Source organism: Polypterus senegalus, chromosome 3 (assembly GCF_016835505.1).
Source record: "Polypterus senegalus isolate Bchr_013 chromosome 3, ASM1683550v1, whole genome shotgun sequence".
NCBI classification, from domain to species: Eukaryota; Metazoa; Chordata; class Cladistia; order Polypteriformes; family Polypteridae; genus Polypterus; species Polypterus senegalus.
Genome location: NC_053156.1, coordinates 288,598,207 through 288,619,187, shown reverse-complemented (window position 1 = coordinate 288,619,187; position 20,981 = coordinate 288,598,207). Strand labels below are relative to the sequence as shown.

Genomic DNA, 20,981 nt, shown 5'->3' with positions numbered 1-20,981 from the left:
AAAATGAACAAAAAGGACATAAAACAAAAATTTGAATTCCAGCCAGAGGAGGAACCCTGGCTGAAAAATGACAGCCATTTGATGGTTTGGTTCTCCTGGTGTTTGTTCTCTAACCCTTCATCAACCACCACTACCATCACCCTGTACTATCATTCTGGTAATATAACGCCCTTCTTTTTTGTGACTCATGTCTCCTCTTTGTCTCTTTTGAGTCGGAGAATGGCTCAAACGTACCCCTTGTGACCAAATCTTTATAGTTAAAAAAATCACTCATTAAATTTGTTTTAAAGACAGTCATGTAAAAACAAATCAAATTTGTATTTATTACAAATGCTTAAGACAGCACTAAAGGATGCACCACAAACTTTATACATCATCTCGCAAAATCCAATAAAGCATACAATGTGTGGATGTCGTTTTCTGGGTCTGAGTCCGCAAGTTCATTGGATAAGCAGGGGTCCTGATTATTCTGCAGAGAAAAGAGATGACAAAAAAAAAACAGATTAATTGGTGCAATTAAAATGTGAAGGCTGGGGGTGCACTAAAAAACCAATGCTGCATTCCATTTACCTTGGAGTTGGGAATGACGTCAAACCCGAGGTGATCGCATTCAAGTAAAACATTTGGAATATCAATAAGGACGAGTCCAGGAAAACCTGCGCTGTGCTTATTCCATTGTTATAAATAGCCATTTATAACAATGCATTACACAATATTTTGCATAACCATAGCGGCTTTAGTAGGAGAATGGGCATCCCAGCTGGATCAGAGGACATACCATTACCCAGACGGGAGTGTGACGAAGCAAACAAATTGGCCGACAGGATGAAGAAATAAAATTGTAGCCGGTCAGGATGAGATAATGGATGGACTGGATAATCCGAGGACTGGAATTGGTTCCATTCCCCACAAACTAGCTGGCACTAGTCCTCATAGGGTAACCCAATTGGGACACTTGCAGAGGAGCTTGAGACTTGAAGTCTGGAAGTGCAGACTTTTTGGGGTTACTGGGGATCAATAGAGGGTGTTATTGGGGAAGGACCGCCGTAATTTTTCCATGGCCCGGAAGTGCTTCCCAGAAAGATATGGCATGGCACCAAAAGCAGGAAAGGTCTGACTTAAAAGGAGTCCGCAGCCTCACTTCAGGGAGTGAGAGTCGGGAGGCAGTGGACAAAATTCATTGGAGGACAGTAGGGGGAGGATTTGTTGTGATTTGTATGGTTATTGTGGCTGATTGCTGGAAGAGGTTTTGGGAAGAAGTGTTTGGTGACAGTAAAAGGCCTTTATTTTATTAATATATTATTTGGATTAATTACTGTGTCTGTGGTTTGAGGATCCCTGGCGCCCCCAGATGTAAGCTGGACAGTACTGTGTGTGCGGCTGATTTAATGAGACACAAATAGCCAGAAGTGGTATTAAACAGTAGCATACGTCAGTTTCCCTAAAGTGTGTGGTGTACATCGCCACTTTGGATTGACGTCAAACAGACTCGGACTTGACAGATCAGCCTCGGGTCTCTGAGTTAGAAATTCAACTTCACTGTGCGCTCCAGTGGAAAATTCCAACTAGGAACTCAAAAAAATTCCGACTTCCCACTTGAAATAGATTGCAGCACAAGACACCTTTCTGATTTATTATGCTGGGGCTGTTCATCTTGAAGAGGAAAAAGAGCAGTTTGAACCATTTCAGGAATGACCCACATGTCTGTGTCCTGTGTTGGCAAAGTATACTAAAGTGATATCCTGTGAATCTCATGCCCATTTACTGCCCATGTCTGCATGGCTTGTCAGACAGATACATAAAAGTTTATTTGTCCCCAGGGAGAAATTTGTCTTTTTGCAGAAGCTTTAAATAAATAAGTCGATAGATGAATAAACATACACACACACGCACACACACACACACACAACACAATGACTGAAAAAGAAAGAAATCTGACTTGGCTGTCCCAGTCCCATTGAGGTGCTATACAGACATATTGCTCTTGGTATAAAGGAGCCCCCATGGTGTTTCTTGACACACTTCTGCTGAATAATTCATTGGCTTGAAAGTCCTCAGTGTTGGTGTGTCACAGAGAGGATGTTAATAATGGCACTCAGTTTTGTTTTTATTCTCTCCTTTTCTAGAATCTTCAGGGGGTCCATAGAGTGTGCCATAATCGAGCCTGTCTTTTTAATTAGCTTGTTGATTTGGTGGGCTGCACATGAAGTGATGTTACCAACAGAGTTCTAGAAGATGTGAAGGATGTCACTGCTCTGCCCTTTCTTCTCTAGTTCCTCTGTGTTCTGAGACCAGTCCAACTTGTCATTAATGTGGACCCCCAAGTACTTGTGGGAGTGGACCACCTCTACATCCCCTCCGTGAATAGTAACCGGACATAGAGGCTCTTTGGTGTGGTGAAAGTCAATAAGCACTTCCTTTGTTTTTCCTGATGTTAAGCTGCTGACAATTCTCTTTGCACCAAGAAACTAAGTGCCCCCCGACTCCTCTCCTCTGCCTCATCCCCCTTATCAATAAACCCCATAAGTACAGAATCATCTGAGAATGTCTGGAAGTGACATGTCCTGCTGTTATATTTATAGCCTGAGGTGTAGAGAGTGAAGAGACATGGAAACAGGCCTGTTCATGTGGTGCTCCAGTGCTGCTCACACACTCCTCGAGTCTCAGAAACTGCGGTCTGCCTGACTGAGAGTCCATTATCAGGACACCACAGGCCAATGGCGGATTTACATTTTTGAGGCCCTGGAGCTTGAATTTCATAACCAACAACAAGGTCCAGGTAAACCACTGTTATCTTCTTCAATGAGGTTGTTCCATGACAGATCACCACAACATTTTTTGAAATGTAACCACTAGATCTCAGATTTTGATTAAAATTGCTGTAATGGATTATCTCACCTGTCAAAGTCGCTGGTGTGAATAAAAATTTCCTATGCCTTATAACTTTAGAGCTACGGTAGCAATGACAATTACAGAAATGCTAAATACAGTACATGCGTGATGCATCATAGGATGATAAAATAAAACATAAAAAAGACCACCGTGAAGATCATCTTTTATTTTAGACACCTATGAGAAATAAAAAGTTAACAAAATGTTGTCCTTTATAATGACCACAAGCAACAAAATATGCTTTCACTTTTTTGATTAAGAAAAATTCTTTCAATAAAAAATGTAATTTCTGTCATAAATGTTAATTGTGTTTTAAATTATTTAAAATTGTTTTATAGTTAATACATAAAAATATATAATATATAGAAAACATATTTATAGTTAATATTTTAGAACAAAACATCTTATTGTTTTATAGTTAATATATAATATATAGAAAATAGTTAATATTTTTAGAACAAAACATCTTTAATTTTAATGCTTTTTCATTTTCTGCTAACCTATATACTGTATAATATATAGAAAATATATTTATAATTAATATTTTTAGAACCAAACATCTTTAATTTGAATGTTTTTTCATTTTCAGCTAGCCTATCTTCTTATATAATACGCTACCGTGGCTGTTCGTTTGTCTGTCCAGGATATTAAATCACCTGTAGCTCGCAAACCGTTTCACCTCTTGACTTGAAATTTGGTACACATATACTACGTGACGTCTACTACCCGCTTTTGGGTGATGATCTGTATTACTCTTTATTTTTATTTTATTTTATTGCAGAATCAACTCTCGTCAGCGGTCAGCAGAGCGGGTGTGCGGCGCATACGTACGGACGACGTTCTCATCCCTACCACCTTCGCCATCACTTTCCCTACCTCTTCATATCTTAAATCATTCTTGAGGCAGATTGAAGGCTTAAGTGCCAGCTTAAGTGAAAAATGAAAGAAAACGTATTAAGTAACTGCAACACAAAAAACTAACTTAATCAGTTTTAACGCAAAAAGGTACCAACAAAAGAAGAGAAGCAGCGGGCCACTAGGGTAGAGAAAAGAAGAGCTGCTCAGGAAGCAGCAGGCACATCAACCTCTGAGCAAACGAATGCTAAACATACAGAGAAAGAGTGTGAATGATCAAGTCAAGTGTATTTACTGAACGTTATCGTGCAGTACGCCGTTACTGGTATATAATATATTGAAAATATATTTATAATTAATACTTTTAGAACGAAACATCTTTAATTTGAATGCTTTTTCATTTTTAGCTAGCCTGCATGATACTTTAAAAACCTTTTCATTTTAACTATTATTTTGTATTAAATGACACCTTATTATTATTATTATTATTATTATTATAAAAACAATACAAAAAAACCTTCTCACACAGTAGACACCCAGCATTTTTAAGCCTAAAGTCACTTCTGGTGCCCCTCTGTTATTAAGTGTCCTGACACTTCATTAGCTTCACAGCATTTCCATCCCTGATTGGACTGTAGAAAGAAACCAGAAGAGAACCCACATGGGCAAGGGGGTAATTGGTATTACAGCCAATCTTGCCAACTACTTTGCCATCATGCCACTCAGTTAACAGGAGAGAACTTTAAAGATAAAATTGTTTGACTTACCTGCATTGTGATATTTTGGCTTCCTTGCTGTATCCTGCTTTTCCTGCTGCCTAAAAAATAAGTGAGTCTGTATTAATGATAGATTGAATTTTTTTTTGACATTCACTCAAGTGATCAGCTGTCTTTTGAAGGTATACATTTTTTCCTTTTTTAAAGTATGGTACATTTGTCTTTGAACGAGGTCTGCCAATGCATTAATTACTTTTGATACTGGTGATAGATCCCTTGTGAACCCGGCCCGGACACAGACAGGCGGACATGTTGATTTTCACCACCACACGTTTATTTTTACAACTATTTACAAGATCAGTGTCACTCAGACTCAGTCCGTGCACAACAAACCCCAACACACAGTCCTGGCCACTCAATGCCTTCTTCTCTGGGCCGTCTCCACACTCCTCTCGTGCCTTGTCCTTCCTCCACCTGACTCCAGCCTTGAATGAAGGGAGACGGTCCCTTTTATATGTATCCCGGATGGGCTCCAGGTGTTCCTGACACTCCCCCATTGGCCACGCCCCAGCGTGGCGGAAGTGCCGGCTGTTCTCCTGGCAGCTCAGCAGGTGCCCTTTTTAATCTTCCCCCCACAACGCACTTGAGTCGCATACTGGACGACAACTTCATGGCCGATGCCTGCTTTCTGAGCGACATATTCAAACACCTGAACGATCTCAATTTGGGACTTCAAGGCAGAGACAAAACTGTCATCGACCTTGTGGAACAGATGCGCGCATTCCAAGTTAAACTGGACCTTTTCGCAAATGATTTGAGCACAGGCCGAATGCTGCATTTTCCGACACTCCGCAAAGGCATCTCATCCCCCGCACAAATCACGGATGTGATGACAGGTTTCATTGCGATGTTGAAAAATAACTTTGCTGGTTGATTGGATGGACTTGATCTGCCCACAGAGTTGGCCGTTTTTGTCAGACACCCGTTCACTGTTGAAATAGAAGGGTACTTATCCGCCAGAGCTAAGAAACTGGTCCCTTCCATTGACGAGGGGAAATTCACACTCGAACTTGTTGACATGCAGTCTATCTGTAACCATGGCACAGGAGCTTTCCACTAACGGGCCTGCAATGTTTTGGTCTGATGTCAACGCACATCAGTTCCCTAACATTAAGAAAGTAGCGATCGTCATGCTCAGTATGTTTGGATCAACATATACATGTGAGTCAAGTTTTTCACACATGAACTCCATAAAAAGCAACTCTGGATGCTCCCTGACTGACCATACTCTCCACCAATGCCTTCAAATTCCATTGACAACTTACGAGCCTAAAGTCACTGCTCTTGTTCAAAACAAAAAATGTCACTTCTCCCACTAAGTCAGCAGGGTAACTGTAGCCTACAATACATCAACATAATGTGGGATGTGTAACAGAGGCATGCCTAATCACACATGGTGATTTAAAATATGTTCCCTCAGTGTTGTTATAGTTGTGAATACTGTGCACTTTTTATTTTATGCACTTTGAGATGTTCCTGGGTCAAATGTGTGCAAGTTGTTTATTTTGTTTCAAAAGGAAAACAATGTTATTTCTAATAGCCTACTACTGTGCACTATTTTGTTTTATGCACTTTGTGATCAGATAGGTCAGATATGTAGCCTAGGTCAGTTTTTTTTCTTTTGTAAGTGGAAAAAATAGAAGCTACCTCAGATTCTGTTACTTCAGCTCTTTTTGTATGCACCTTTTGCTCTGCAAACTGACAAAAGTTAAAAGAGAAACAACGAATAAACCTTATGTTTTTCAATAAATTTGTTTGTGTTGGTTTTAAAATTTGTCATTACGAGCTGCTTTGCTGCTAAAATGACTGGCCCAGCTAACCTTCTTGGTTTGGCAATCTGGCACAACTGAGTTTGTAATTGAATAGCCCTGCCTTACTACATCACTACTATAGATTAGCAGAGTGGGGCAGTGGTTAGTACTGGTAAGTCACACATTCAGCATCCTGTGTGAGAATTTATCAAGCATCTCAGAGTAGGAAAATGGACCGATTTGGCTCAAACATCTCAGAGTGATGCTGATTTAGTCTTACTGTTGTATCAACAAGGCAAAATAGAGAGAAAAAGCCAGATATTGTAAGGCAAAACAAGCAACAGAACAAGTAGTCAAAAAAAGACTTGAGTCCCAATAGACTGAACGAGAAGGAGAGGTGCAGGCTTTTATAGGTGGTGTGCAGGAAGTGAGGGGAGTGGCGGAAGTGAAGTCAGCAGGAGGGTGTGGTCTGGATGGGAATGCGGAAGTCGATGCCAGTTTAACTGGGTTTCCCTTCTGTTGATCTCTAGAAGAGGGAGAAAGGAGGTTAGTGCTCTTCATCACCCCCCAAGCTGACATCTTACCCTTAGTTAAGCCCTTTGACTGCCTCTTATGCGGACATGTGTGACACTGTTTAGAGTAGGAGTAAAAGCATTTTACTCAATTTTCCTAATTTAGGAATCTACTCCTTACGTCACCAGCGCTTGTGAGCTGTGTAAGAGTTGAATTTGAACTCTGGTCCAATGTGCACCTAGCATGCGCTGAGTCTCAAATCATTCTGAGCTTATGCTTAAAGGCTGAATCTGTTATTTTATTATTCACTATGGTAAATGCATTTTAGTTTGAGACGGGACTTTTGCCTTGATTGATTTTGCTTCATGTTTTCAAGTCATGCCCTCCTCTCAAACATTTTCAAACAAGACCACAACTCTCATTTGTGTGAATGCTTTTGTCGGACACAGTTCCTGCGCTCTAAGCTCTTACACATTTTAACGTTTCCCTCACTTTAAGTTCCAAATTAAGTTATATGTTGCGCTGACTCTCAATGCACTGGATAAATAGAGCCTTGCAGAAGATAAGGGAGATCACGGACTGAGGCATGGCACGTGACTGGAAGACAATCTGGAAAACTGGAAGAGTGAACACAGGCACAGGAACAGCTGGTAGTGACATTTTTGCAGCACCGTGTCTCCATCACTGCACTGGGATCCACGTTCAGACCACTGGGTAAGTGCCCCCTGCTGGCCTCACCAACACCTCTTCCAGCATTTACCCAAGCTTTTCCAAGATGGTCTCCCATCCGAGTACTGGCATATGCCCAAACATACTTAGCTTCAGGTGGATGAATTGTTCAGAAGTGTATATAGTATGTCTGATGATACGGTCATTTTCCATGACCTTTGGGAGCTCAGAGCATACGGTCAGACATTGTACTGCACCCCGGTGCAATTTACAAGTTGAAGGTCTTGCTCAAGGGTGCAACGGAGTAGGATCGCTTCTGGCAGTAACAAGATTTAAACGGAACAACCTTCCAGATACCAGTGGGGATGCTTGAGAAGCAAAATTAATAATGTACAGTACATCTGAAATTGGGCGGCACGGTGGCGCAGTGGTAGCGCTGCTGCCTCGTAGTTAGGAGATCCGGGTTCGCTTCCCGGGTCCTCCCTGCGTGGAGTTTGCATGTTCTCCCTGAGTCTGCGTGGGTTTCCTCCGGGCGCTCCAGTTTCCTCCCACAATCCAAAGACATGCAGGTTAGGTGGATTAGTGATTCTAAATTGGCGCTTGGTGTGTGGGTGTGTTTGTGTGTGTCCTGCGGTGGGTTGGCACCCTGCCCAGGATTGGTTCCTGCCTTGTGCCCTGTGTTGGCTGGGATTGGCTCCGGCAGACCCCCGTGGCCCTGTATTCGGATTCAGCGGGTTAGAAAATGGATGGATGGATGGACATCTGAAATTCTAACTATATTCACAAACATCTGAGCTCTTGAAGCACAAAACTTGCCCTTATTTTCAAATACTGTGGACTAAAAATACTAAGATATGTAGTGCTGAATTCTCTATCCAATAGCATTTCTGGCAATTTCAAATTGAAGTTCTTAGCTCAAATAATTTGAAAAGTAGTACAGTTGTACTTTGGTATACGTCCGCTTTGGAATAAGTCCAACTTGGTATACATCCTGTTTGGATGCGAAAAATTTTGCTTGGTATACGACCTTTGTTTGGAATACAACTCGTGTGCTAGAACACCGCGCGCTGCCCTTGTTTACCTCTCTCAAGACAAAGCCACGACTGCCCACGAGCATCAGTACGAGCTATAACTCTCTGTGAATTTTCACGTGATTTTGTGTTTTTTCTCGTAAATTTGAAATGATTGTTGAAAAGTATGAAGGTGGCATGCGTATCCAGGACATGGCTGCTGCATACTGTATGCCAAGAACGACAGTATCTACGAGTGTGAAAAACAAAGACATTATTAAAAAGTAAATTGAGGTTAAATTTTCATTTATTTCATCTAGTTGCTTTTGTATTTATGTATTTTAGTATTAAGCAGTGTTTAAATTATTTTATACAACCCCATCAATGTATAATATGCCAATAACAATAGGATTTTTTTTCATGGGAATGGATTAATCATTTTCCCTTTATTTCTTATGGGAGAAATTTGTTTGGTATACGTCCTGTTTGGTATAAGTCCAAGGATCTGGAATGGATTAAGGACGTATACCGAGGTACCACTGTATATTAGAAAAAAAATGCGGTGAATATCACCAGCTTACCAGTTAAGCCCGCTGGTTGGACTTACTGTATGGTTCTGAGTAAATCATATAAGCTGCCAATGCTCCATCTGTTGGTATAAGGAGACTGTGGTCCTCAACATTATGGAAAGACGTGTAGGCACCGTGTGCTTCTTGCTGGTTAGACTTTGATTTGAAAACCGCAAGTTTGCCTTTTGAATTTTCCCTTTCTGTCGCATCGAGCTGGCCTGGGTAAGTCAATTCACATTGTGGAGAACTGAAAACCAACGTTCTAAAGCCTTTGGAAAGGTCTATGTAAAGAACTGAGTAGACAGTGTAGTGTGAATAAATGGTTAAGGCCCTGCTATGTAAACCGCAAAGCCATCGCTGACTCATTGTGTGAAGATGAACCAGTCGCTTAAACTGTAGTGCTTACCGTGTAGATAGATGGACGCTATAGAACGGCTCAATGTAAAATTCCCTTGTGGTTAAAGTTCTCAGTAATAAACCAAAGCATGGCAGGTTGAAATTTATAGACTCGTTGTGTCACAGAGCCTAACACTGCTCAAACTGTGAGAGGGTGTTTAGTGTGGAAGGATGCTGTATAAAGAAGTCAATATGGCCCTTAATGAGGTAGGCACTGGGCTATAAAGCAAAGTTCTTCTGGTTCTTCTTAAGTCTGTGACTCACTGCACAGTCCACATGAAGTCATTGATTCTGCCAAATATCAAACTGTAGAATTACAGAAATAATTTTACTGCATCTCCAAAGCAGCTCAAGACAATGTTCACTAACGGGCTAGGCATTGATTTTTAAAGTGAGGAGCTGCCAGTTCAAACCCCAACAATGATCCAATGTATGAGGTGATCCTCAGGAAGTTACTTTGTAGCAGTGTTACTGGGAAATGAAACTTCAACTCCCAGCAGTCCCTGCTGTGGCTCTGATTGGTCATCGGCTGAGCGTGCAAGGGCTGCTAGTTTTGGGTGTATGGATTGTCTGGTGTCTTCCTGCTGCATGAGGACTGTCTGAGGATTTGTTGTCGTCCTGCGAAGAAAGGAGCGCTCCTGATCCCATTCACACGTCCCACCTGGAAACACATATAGGACTATCTTTACATTCATATACAGCGTGATGATCTCTGGAGCATCTGCCTCCATCATTTCATTTCATCATTTGGCATTTTTCATGGATTTCATTTGTGTGTGGTTTTGTTTGTGGTTTGTTATTGCTTAATTTGTGTTTATTGTATATCGCCGGAAGGGAACTGGGGTGGGATCATTGTAGTTTGTATAGTTACATATCATTTATTATTGTTTAATACATTCTTTAATTTCTGTTTTACTACTGTTTGGTTTTTGTCTCTGTGAGAGAGTGTGTGTGTGAGTCGGGCCAGGGCTGGGTGTGTTCCTGGGATCCCCATCTTAAAAAAAAATAAATAAATCACCGCCCTATCGATGGTGTGAATCTTAGGTGGGATTTAGTCTGCTACAAATGAATCTGCCAGTGCTCAGATTGCAGAAAAGCAGAATAACTGCAGTGGATCTGTAAAGCACTGTGGTGCGGTGTTCACTATGGATAGGTGCGAAAGGGCGAACACACAGAGTAAGGATAAAAGTGACAAGCTCGTCTGGGGATGGCAGAGGCAAAGATAAAAAAAAGATGGAAAGGATTCAGACCTGGCCCGACTCCATATAATGAGAACATTTAAATTGCTTTTATTTAAGTGGTGTGCACTGTTACATCTCAATAGCAAAATACTGCAAATTCGGCACTTTAAGATTCAGGTGACATTTTGGAAAATGATGGACATGATGGAAAATAGGAAGTCTTGAAAAAAGTTGGGAATAATGAGGTAAAAATTTTAAATGAACCCAAATCATAACACAATGATAGCCAATGAATAAGCTGCTACTGGGATGGTCTCCTGACCAGTGCATGAGGAGGCAGACGGGTCCACAATTCAAGTACTCGGTTTCCTCTGAGCAAGTTCCATTTTTCTTCATTAGAGCGTTTTTTGGAAGTGGCTTATTTATCAATATCTTAGCAAAAGTACGTGTATTTGGGATGTGGTGCACATTCTGTTGTCTGACTTGACATGCAGATGATGAGGCCTAAATAACCTGAGATATTCTCATTAAAGTTTTTGATATTGTTTGCTTTTACCCAGCATTGGTCTCTCTAGACGCCACAGAAACTTTAACTCCAATCTGCATAAAAGCTTGAGATTACCTTTTTGGTAACACTTTACATTAAGTGTCCATAATTACACTGTAACTACTATGTAATTACCTATATAAGTACAGTGTAACTATGAGTTATTACTCCATAGTTAATTACTCAGTTGTCATTCTTCATGCTTTCTTCTTTTTAATAATCTACCCTACAATTATATTTTAAAATTTTATTTTTATATGTTACTTGAACCATGTAGTTTGTAGTGATGACAGAGAAAAAAATGTGGTAACACTTTACATTGAGTATCCATAATTACACTGTACTTATACAGGTAATTACATAGTAGTTACAATGTAATTATGAGTTATTACTCTGTACTTACTGTGTAATACAAAGTAACATTATAGTTAATTACTCAGTTGTCATTGTTATTCCACAGTTAATATAATTACAATGTAACAATTTATCACTGATCCAGAAACAAGTGTACTTACATAGTTATGAGGTATCTGTACTTTCAAAATGTAATAAAAACATCAGGGTATGTAACTACAACTATGTAACAGATGTTCCATGGTCTGGGCAAGTGTAATGGAGAATTGCAGTGATAACTGCATAGGTTTTGGATGATATTTCAAGATCTGTTTTAAATGGTGAAAACACCTTTGAAAAATGGTTAACGTTTTTGCCTCACAGATCCATTATCCTGAGATGGAATTCCCTCTGGAGGTATGTGTGTCAAATTTGTACGTTCTACTCATGTCTTCCTGTGTCTTCTTCATGGGTTTTACTGCCACATCCCATGGACATGTAGGTTGGGTTACGTGGCCATATGTGTGAGAGCGTGAGTGCTGGTATGTTTGTCAGTGGGCCTTGCAATGGGATGGGGATCGTTTCCTGCCTTGTGCCGGTGATGCTTGGAATGGCTCTGCAGCCCTGAGTACCTTGACTGAATGATGCAAGTTTGGCAGAGGGATCACACTCCTCAGCCTCCCTAGAAAAGTCTATTCGGGGGTTCTGGAGAGGAGGGTCCGTCGTATAGTCGAACCTTGGATTCAGGAGGAACAGTGTTGTTTTCGTCCTGGTCGCGGAACAGTGGATCAGATATACACCCTTAGCAGAGTCGTGGAGGGTGCATGGGAGTTTGCCCAACCAGTCTACATGTGTTTTGTGGACTTGGAAAAGGCCTTCGACCGTGTCCCTCGGGGATTCCTGTGGGGGGTGCTCCGGGAGTATGGGGTACCAGACTCCCCAATAAGAGCTGTTCGGTCCCTGTACAACCAATGTCAGAGCTTGGTCCACATTGCTGGCAGTAAGTTGAGCCTGTTTCCAGTGAGAGTTGGACTCCGCCAGGGCTGCCCTTTATCACCGATTCTGTTCATAACTTTTATGGACAGAATTTATAGGCACAGCCAGGGTGTTGAGGGGGTCCGGTTTGGTGGACTCAGGATTGGGTCACTGCTTTTTGTAGAGGATGTTGTCCTGTTTGCTTCATCAGGCCGTGATCTTCAGCTCTCTCTGGAGCGGTTCGCAGCTGAGTGTGAAGCGGCTGGGATGAGAATCAGCACCTTCAAGTCCGAGACCATGGTCCTCAGCCAGAAAAGGGTGAAGTGCCCTCTCAGGTTTGGGAGCGAGATCCTGCACAAAGTGGAGGAGTTCAAGTATCTCGGGGTCTTGTTCACGAGTGAGGTAAGAATGGAGTGTGAGATCGACAGGCAGACCGGTGCGGCATCTGCAGTGATGAGGGCTCTGCATTGGTCTGTTGTGGTGAAAAAGGAGCTGAGCCGTAAGGCAAAGCTCTCAATTTACCAGTCGATCTACGCTCCTACCCTCACCTATGGTCATGAGCTATGGGTAGTGACTGAAAGAACGAGATCGCGATAAAGCGGCTGAAATGAGTTTCCTCCGCAGGGTGTCTGGGCTTTCCCTTAAAGACCAATGGAACATCTGTTACATAGTTGTAGTTACATACCCTGATGTTTTTATTACATTTTGAAAGTACAGATACAATGTAACTATGTAAGTACACTTGTTTTTGGATCAGTGATAAATTGTTACATTGTAATTATATAAACTATGAAATAACAATGACAACCAAGTAATTAACTATAATGTTACTTTGTATTACACAGTAAGTACAGAGTAATAACTCATAATTACATTGTAACTACTATGTAATTACCTGTATAAGTACAGTGTAATTATGGATACTTAATGTAAAGTGGTACCACATTTTTTTCTCTGTCATCACTACAAACTACATGGTTCAAGTAACATATAAAAATAAAATTTTAAAATATAATTGTAGGGTAGATTATTAAAAAGAAGAAAGCATGAAGTTGACCATTTTTAGCTGCCTTTGCATATAATAATAATAATAAAAATAACAATAATCCATCCAATTTCCAACCCGTTGAATCCGAACACAGGGTCGCGGGGGTCTGCTGGAGCCAATCCCGGCCAATTCAGGGCGTAAGGCAGAATTCAATACATTTATATAGCACTTTTCTCACTATTCAAAGTGCTACCACACAGGGAGGACTTAGGATACGAACCCATGATCTCCTTACTGCGAGGCAGCAGCGCTACTATAATGCATGGAGTACCTTTTGCAAATGTCTGTCTGTCTCTCCACCCATCTGTCCACATGAAACAACTCAGCCCCACATTAAATAACTTAAATTAAAAAAAATTAAGTATTTGTCAAGACAGTTCAATTTTCGTTCAGATATCACAAACAGACATTTTAAATTTCAAAATTTCCCATTGAAAAGCACTGGCAAATTTGCAAACTTGTCAATCTTAAAACAGTGAAATGCTATGTTGTGACTAGGAATGAGTTTACGGTTTCAGTTTTTCCTTGAAAGCAGTTGGTTAAACTGGCATATTTTGTGTATTTTCCCTTTTTTACTTATCTGACTGGCGCTCAGATGCCCAGTGCCAGTGAGTCAGACGCCGGGCAGAGCGCACACAGGCTCAAACAGTTCACACAGCAGCGCCGCCTTCTGCTACTTCAGGTAAGTTAACTAATAGAGGGCAAAAAAAGTCACTTCTCTGGAAATAAATGGAAGGAGAAAGCAATTATGTAAGCATAAATAGGATGGAACTGATTGAACGATATTATCTGTAGATTATTATTGTGTCCGAGGGAGATCATTTTTTGCACAATGGGTGGTTTTCTTTTTCTGTTAGGCAAAATAAACAGGTAAATAATGAATGAAGAAAAAGCCAATAGAAAAAGGGGAAATAGGCGCCCTTTTTTGAGACCGGGGTAATAAGTGAAAAGACAAATTTCCTGATTAATTCTGTTACAGGTTATTGTGTTGGCTGTCTACAAGATGTAGATACGTACTTCTCTGTAAAAGAATCACCTACTTTGAAAATCAGACTGCTTTGACTGGTATCTCATCCACATAAAATATTGTGATACAGGACTGCCTGCTTCCTCTGAAAATGATTGTTTGCTCGGGACTTTGGTTTCTCAACCGCATATAGCGGTATATGTACTTCCTGATAGCTGACAACAATGCTGTTCTTTTTAACCAATGAAAATGTGTTTACACTATTGATAATGTAAGGAAATTGGATTTAATCAATCGTCATGATGATCTAAGCCAGTGTTTCCCAACCTCGGTCCTGAGGGCCCCCTGTGGCTGCAGGTTTTTGTTCCAACCAGATTCCTAATCCGTGACAACACCTGGCAGCACTCATCTCGTTTAAATAGCTGGGATTTTTTTCTTTTTTTTGATATTCAGAAAAGCACAGCGGCATGATTTTTTACATTTATATGACATTTGGAAACATTTCTGATTTTTCTATAGATTTAAATGCTTAACTCTCTTTTGTTGATTTCATTCTATTTTGCCCTTTCTCTGTGCAGTTTTCCCACTTTGTTGTATCTTATTAATGACAATTTAAAATGAGCAAAGCAGACACGCTGGCAAACAACACTGAATGATCAAAGGCTGCAACTAGTTTTGCGTCAGACCCACTAATTAGTAAATAATGGATTAATGAAACAATTAGAACACCTAGAAAAGTAGAATGAAAATCAAGATGAAAATACTGTTAAAAAGAAAAAAATACATTACTCCCATATAACTTCTTTGTACATTTTAATATTTTATTTTTTAGTAAACTTAGTTTTCTAATTTCTGTATTGTTCCCAAAACACAGAACTTGGGAAATAACAGTTCACTTAAGTAGCTCAGGGGTTCAATTAAAAACAGAAGCTGGTTGGAACAAAAACCTGCAGCCACAGGGGGTGCCCAGGACCGAGTTTGAGAAACACTGATTAAGCAGAGACTGAAACAGTTATATACTTCTGGGCAATATACTGTACAACAGATGGTGTGAAGAGAGAGAGCGTGAGCAGGATCTGTGCGTACTCCAACTTTCACGTTCTTCCGTTACATAAATCCCGATCAGCGTGAAAACTAACGCTCGTGCACGCGCATTATGTAATGCCCCAAATCCTCCCAGAATTACGCCTATTTGAATATGCAAATCAATATAAATCGCCCTTAAGCGCAGCCTTCTGTGAAAAGACAATGGGAAAAGCACAGGGAAAATATAAGAATTTCAGCGAATACCAAGTGGAGGCAAAGGAAAAACATACTATTTGTTCAAATAAACCGTGGTATAATCAACAAAAGGAAGTTGATCGAGTGACATAGCGTGTTGGAGAAACTTGAAAGCTCACATTCACAAAATCGCACAGTGCCGGAAATAAAAAAGAAGTCACATATCAAAGTTGCCGTGAAAAGAAGAGTTGTAAGCCCACTGTCTGAGTGTCATATGAAAGCTTATTAGGGTACAGAGAAAAAAGGCACACGGTGGGGAAAAAGCACGAAATGTCAACTTCAATCTCGACATTTCCACTTTAATCACGTAGTTTATTTTGTCATTTAGTAGAACATTATAAACTTCATCTTAAAATCGTTTAATTAACCAGTTTCTCAAATCACATCGTAATTAAAGTAGCACGTTAAATGCTTTGTTTTGTATTTGATCTTCTACTCGTATGTGATCTATGTGTGTGAATCACTACTTGCTTCTTAAACTGGCTCTCTTCCTCCAACTGGACACAGAGTCCATTACATTTGTGATATTACAGCTCTCTGAATAACTAAAATACTGAGATGTATACGTGATGTCATTTTCATGATGATAGGAGCTAAAGCACATTATTAAACATGTGTTTCATGAGCCTCGTGCTCATGACAAGCATTTATCTTTTGTCGAAATTTGTCGCTGCGTTTTTAGCTGTGTTGTTATTTTCTCTTTCTGTTTTATATTCAATATATATTGGTGGCCCCCAAGAGTCCTTGCTTTTCTTTCCCCAAGTAACCGATCGCCACACAATCAGCTCTGTAATAGACGTTAAGCCATCTGTAAGCTTAGCCCCGATTCTTCAAAACGTTTAAAGAACATTGAAATATCTTCGTAGTACATGTTTAATTATTCTATCCTTCACGACACTCCCAGTGAAGAATATAGATTATTTAAATGAAGTTAAAGTTTTATGTGTATAATTTAACAAACATATTTTGCTGCATTTCACCTTAAAAATGATATCGTCATCATATGTAAATACGCACTTTATAAAGTGGCTCAGGTTGTGAGATATTATAACTGTAGTGCAAGTTTACAGTGGGTCGATTGTACTTATAAGTACAAACCGTTCTACAAGGAGCAATTGATTGAGTGCATTTAAAGTTCTTGGGATTAAACTGTTTCTGAACCGCGAGGTCCGTACAGGAAAGGCTTTAAAACGTTTTGCAGTGGCTGAGACAGCATGTCCTTAAAGCTGTATACCGATAATTCTCTTTCCGATCAGCTGCTGCTGTGATTCACACTCAGATACAGTGATATAAATACTCTGAGTGATGCAGTGAGAGAAATATGGAAAAAGATGATCCGCTGTGGCAATTCCTAACAGGAGGAGCTGAAAGAATAAGAAGAAGAAGAAGAAGAAGAAGGTGCAGTGAGAGTAACAACACTAAAGCAGTTATGGTATTTGGAATACTATGGCTGTTCCCTCTACCATTATATTGTTACAAGTTAATTACAATCAGATGCATTACACTAATAAACAATATGCGGTTAGTTTCTGTGTATTTATAAAGCCGCGTCAAGAAAATAATGAGTAATCACACAAGAACAGTACCATTGCTTTGACGCTGGGTGCCGCCAGTTTGCAAAACCGAGCGGAGAACTTGCGTACGACAAGCTATGAGGTAACGTGGAAAAGTGCGTGGCTTTACGCCAAGTGTAGGTTTTATACATCGCGATTTGAACGTGGAAAAGTTCTTACGCAACATTTCTGTGCGTACGCACCGTTTATACATGAGGCCCCAGGCCTGGTGGGCCACAGTGGCTGCAGGTTTTCATTCTCTCCTTTTTTCCTAATCAGTGTCTATTTTCACAGCTAATTAACTCCTTTTCCCTTCATTTTAATAGCCCTGTTTTTAAGGATTCAGTCCTCTGAATGGATTCCTTTCTTCATTAAATGGCAGCCAAACAGAAACGAGATATGAAACGAGCCAACAGATGACCATCTAAATTGGGACTTCAAACTCCAACCAATTCCACTACAACCAATCTCTTAATGAGAAGCTGATTCTCGCTGTTAATTAAACCCGTTACTTAATTCCATGGCTTGTTGCTGCTCTCATTCTGCTACAGTTACATTCTGCTTCCAAAACTGTTGATTTTTCTGCGAACCCGGCAGACAAGAAGTAAGACTTCTGTTAGGAAACAAGCATTCGGTGACCTTTGTGTTTCGGTGGGACAGTTTGGAAGATTTAATTGTTGTGGTAACACATCGTGCAACTTGGACTTTGCAGCACCAAAGGTTGTATCCTTCCTTGTTAGAGTGTGGACTGTGTACTCTCTTTTTAAAAGGTGTTTGCTCCTGATATTTTGAGACTCTTATCTACTCTTATCATTCTTGGTGTACTTTATATTGTTTTGTGTAATGCAAGTTGTTGTTTTTCTTGAAATTGCTGTCATGTCTTTCGTTGTGTGTTTTCTCACTGCCCAGTTTATAGAAACTCGTGTGCTATTATCTTTAAATTTCAAGAGTTCCCAGATCCTTAATAAAACTGGGTGGTGTATTTTAACAGTGTTTAGGTTAAATTACCTGTAAGTGTGACCAGACGTGTCACAATTGTAAAGAACCATTGTTATCAACACGGGAAGGCGCAGCTGTCCTAACTGATATAAACAGATTTACAAATGGACAGTGGTGTCAGGAGGTGGGGGGGCTTCAGTGGCATATGGCGCCCAGCCCCTGATCTTTCAGTTTCAGATATACAGTACACGAACAATCCCAGCAAGCCCTTGATCTTCTTGCCCATGGTGTGCCATTGACATTCTCATTATACAATAAATCAGTTCCTTTCCCAGTTCTTACTTATTCATATAATTTGAACGAATGACAGTGTTTTAATTAATATTAATAACTAGTTTGGTAACTTTAAGACTATGGTCATCGTTCCCTATGCTAAAAAAAGGCCACCCACCTCCCTGAATGATTACAGGCCGGTAGCACTCACTCCAGTCATCATGAAGTGTTTTGAGAGAGTGGTGCTGGCCCACATTCAGAGCAGCATACCGGACACTCTGGTCCCCCTGCAGTATGCCTACCGGCCCAACAGGGCCACCTCAGATGCCATCACGGCCTCACTACATCATTCCCTCTCCCATCTGGAGAACAAAGACTCCTACACCAGGATGCTCTTTGTTGACTACAGCTCGCCTTTAACACTGTTATCCCCCATAAACTCACCCATAAACTGTCTGCACTTGGCCTGCACCCCACCCTCTGTGACTGTGTGACTGACTCATAGACTTTCTGACTGGCAGTCCCCAGTCTGTCAAGATTGGTAATAGGACTTCAGCCACCATTATCACAAACACAGGCACCCCACAGGGATGTGTCCTCAGCCCCATCCTCTACACCCTGTTCACCCACCTGCCACAAAGATAATGACACCGCAGTGATTGGACGCATCACTGGTGGGGATGAGGCATTCTACAGGAGGGAGGTGGACAGTCTGGTGTCATGATGTGAGGACAATAACCTCACCCTCAACACAGACAAGATGAAGGAGATGATAGTGGGCATGAGGAAGGAGAGGAGACCTCACCAGCCGCTGTTCATCCAAGGGCTTGAAGTGGAGAGGGTGAACAGCATTAAATACTTGGGCATCTACATCAGTGAGGACCTCACTTGGACACTTAACACCACACAGCTAGTCAAGAGGGCTCAGCAGCGGCTGTACTTTCTGAGGAGGCTGAGGAAGTTTGACATGTCGACTAAGATTCTCGGCAACTTTTACAGCTGCATTGTTGAGAGCATCTTGACCAGCTGCATCACCGTGTGGTATGGCAACACTACTGCTATGGACCGCAAACACCTGCTGAGAGTGGTAAAGACTGCTGAGAAGATCACCAGGACCCCACTGCCCTCTCTGCAGAGCATCTCCAACTGCAGAGTCCGCAGGAGAATGGCCTCGACTCACCCCCAACACCAACTGTTCACCCTTCCACCTTCAGGCAGGAGGTACAGACGTATGAAATGCAGGACTTCCAGGCTAAATGACTCTTTCTTCCCCAAGGCCATTAGACTCCTGAATAACTGACTGGAGTTTATAACCGTGGTCCACCTCATTCTGTCGACCTCACATAACTGTATTTGACTTGTCCATCACACACCTACCTGCACATTACACTTTATACTTCTATTCTGTTTTTATACTTATGCTGCCTCCGTTACTTATCATCTATCTGCTACTTATTTTTTATGTTTATCTTTATATGTTGGTTTGTTAACCATTGGCATTTGGTGTGGACAGCAAAGAAAGAATTTCATTGTACAGGGAAATGTGTTTCCTTACAGTGCACATGACAATAAACTTTGGACTTGAACTTATTTCAGTTCCTTTCATAAGATAATATTATGTAGTAGCAGTACATTTCGGTTTCTTGTATGTCTGTAGTAGTAGGGTGTTGTACCGTGAATTATTATGAATATAGTGAGAAGTCAAGCAAAACGACACCTTTTATTGGCTAATTGTAAACTAAAAACATTACAATATGCAAGCTTTCGAGGCATCTTGATTACATTTTGCCTGAAGAAGATGCCTCGAAAGCTTGCATATTGTAATGTTTTTAGTTTAGAATTAGCCAATAAAAGGTGTCGTTTTGCTTGACTTCTCACTACATATACTGTATAGGATAATATCGATATTGATTTTATGCTAGTATTGTCATTTTGTATTAGTAGATATTTTCAAATGTTTATTATATTGTACTACTCTATTAGATATACTCTAAAAATATTTTTTTTAAGAAAATTGAACAAGTAGCCACAGACCATCCACCACTAACACCCTTCAGTCGATGGAGTTTTCTCAACTTTTGAATTGGACTCCATTTCAGTTCCTTTTCTCCTTTCTTAGGGTAATATCGATGCTGATTTTATACTAATGTTGCTCATTTTGTATTACACATTTTCAGTTACTAATCATTGGATACTAATCTGTTGGATATACTTTCAAAAATGTTATGTTTAAGAAAATTGCACAAGAGTTATTCACAAGACCCTCCACCACTAACAAACATCAGTTGCTGCCATTTGTAGTCTGCTGTTTATGAAATCCATTGAGCCACCACAAGCCTTTCTGTTCTGCGTTTTGAACTCCATTGTAAAGTGCTGTTAAAAAGCACACATTTAATGTCATCTGCTAACACATGCAAATAAAAACGTGAAATGCCCAAACTTTCACATCCGTT

General features: G+C 40.5%; 1 protein-coding gene across 2 annotated transcripts in view; it reads right to left on the bottom strand.

The window, feature by feature from the left end:
* Positions 1-311: 311 nt before the first annotated feature.
* The window catches only part of LOC120526278 (CMRF35-like molecule 8), a 34,738-nt gene continuing 14,068 nt past the window's right edge, over positions 312-20,981 (bottom strand). The window contains exons 6-7 of one of the 2 annotated variants that reach the window (XM_039749383.1): positions 4,515-4,564; positions 312-469 (exon numbers count right to left, since the gene is read on the bottom strand). In XM_039749383.1, coding sequence (XP_039605317.1) covers positions 374-469; positions 4,515-4,564 — 146 coding nt within the window. In that variant the 3' untranslated portion in view covers positions 312-373. The remainder of the gene's footprint in view (positions 470-4,514; positions 4,565-20,981) is intronic. The other variant, XM_039749385.1, reaches the window with a different exon arrangement.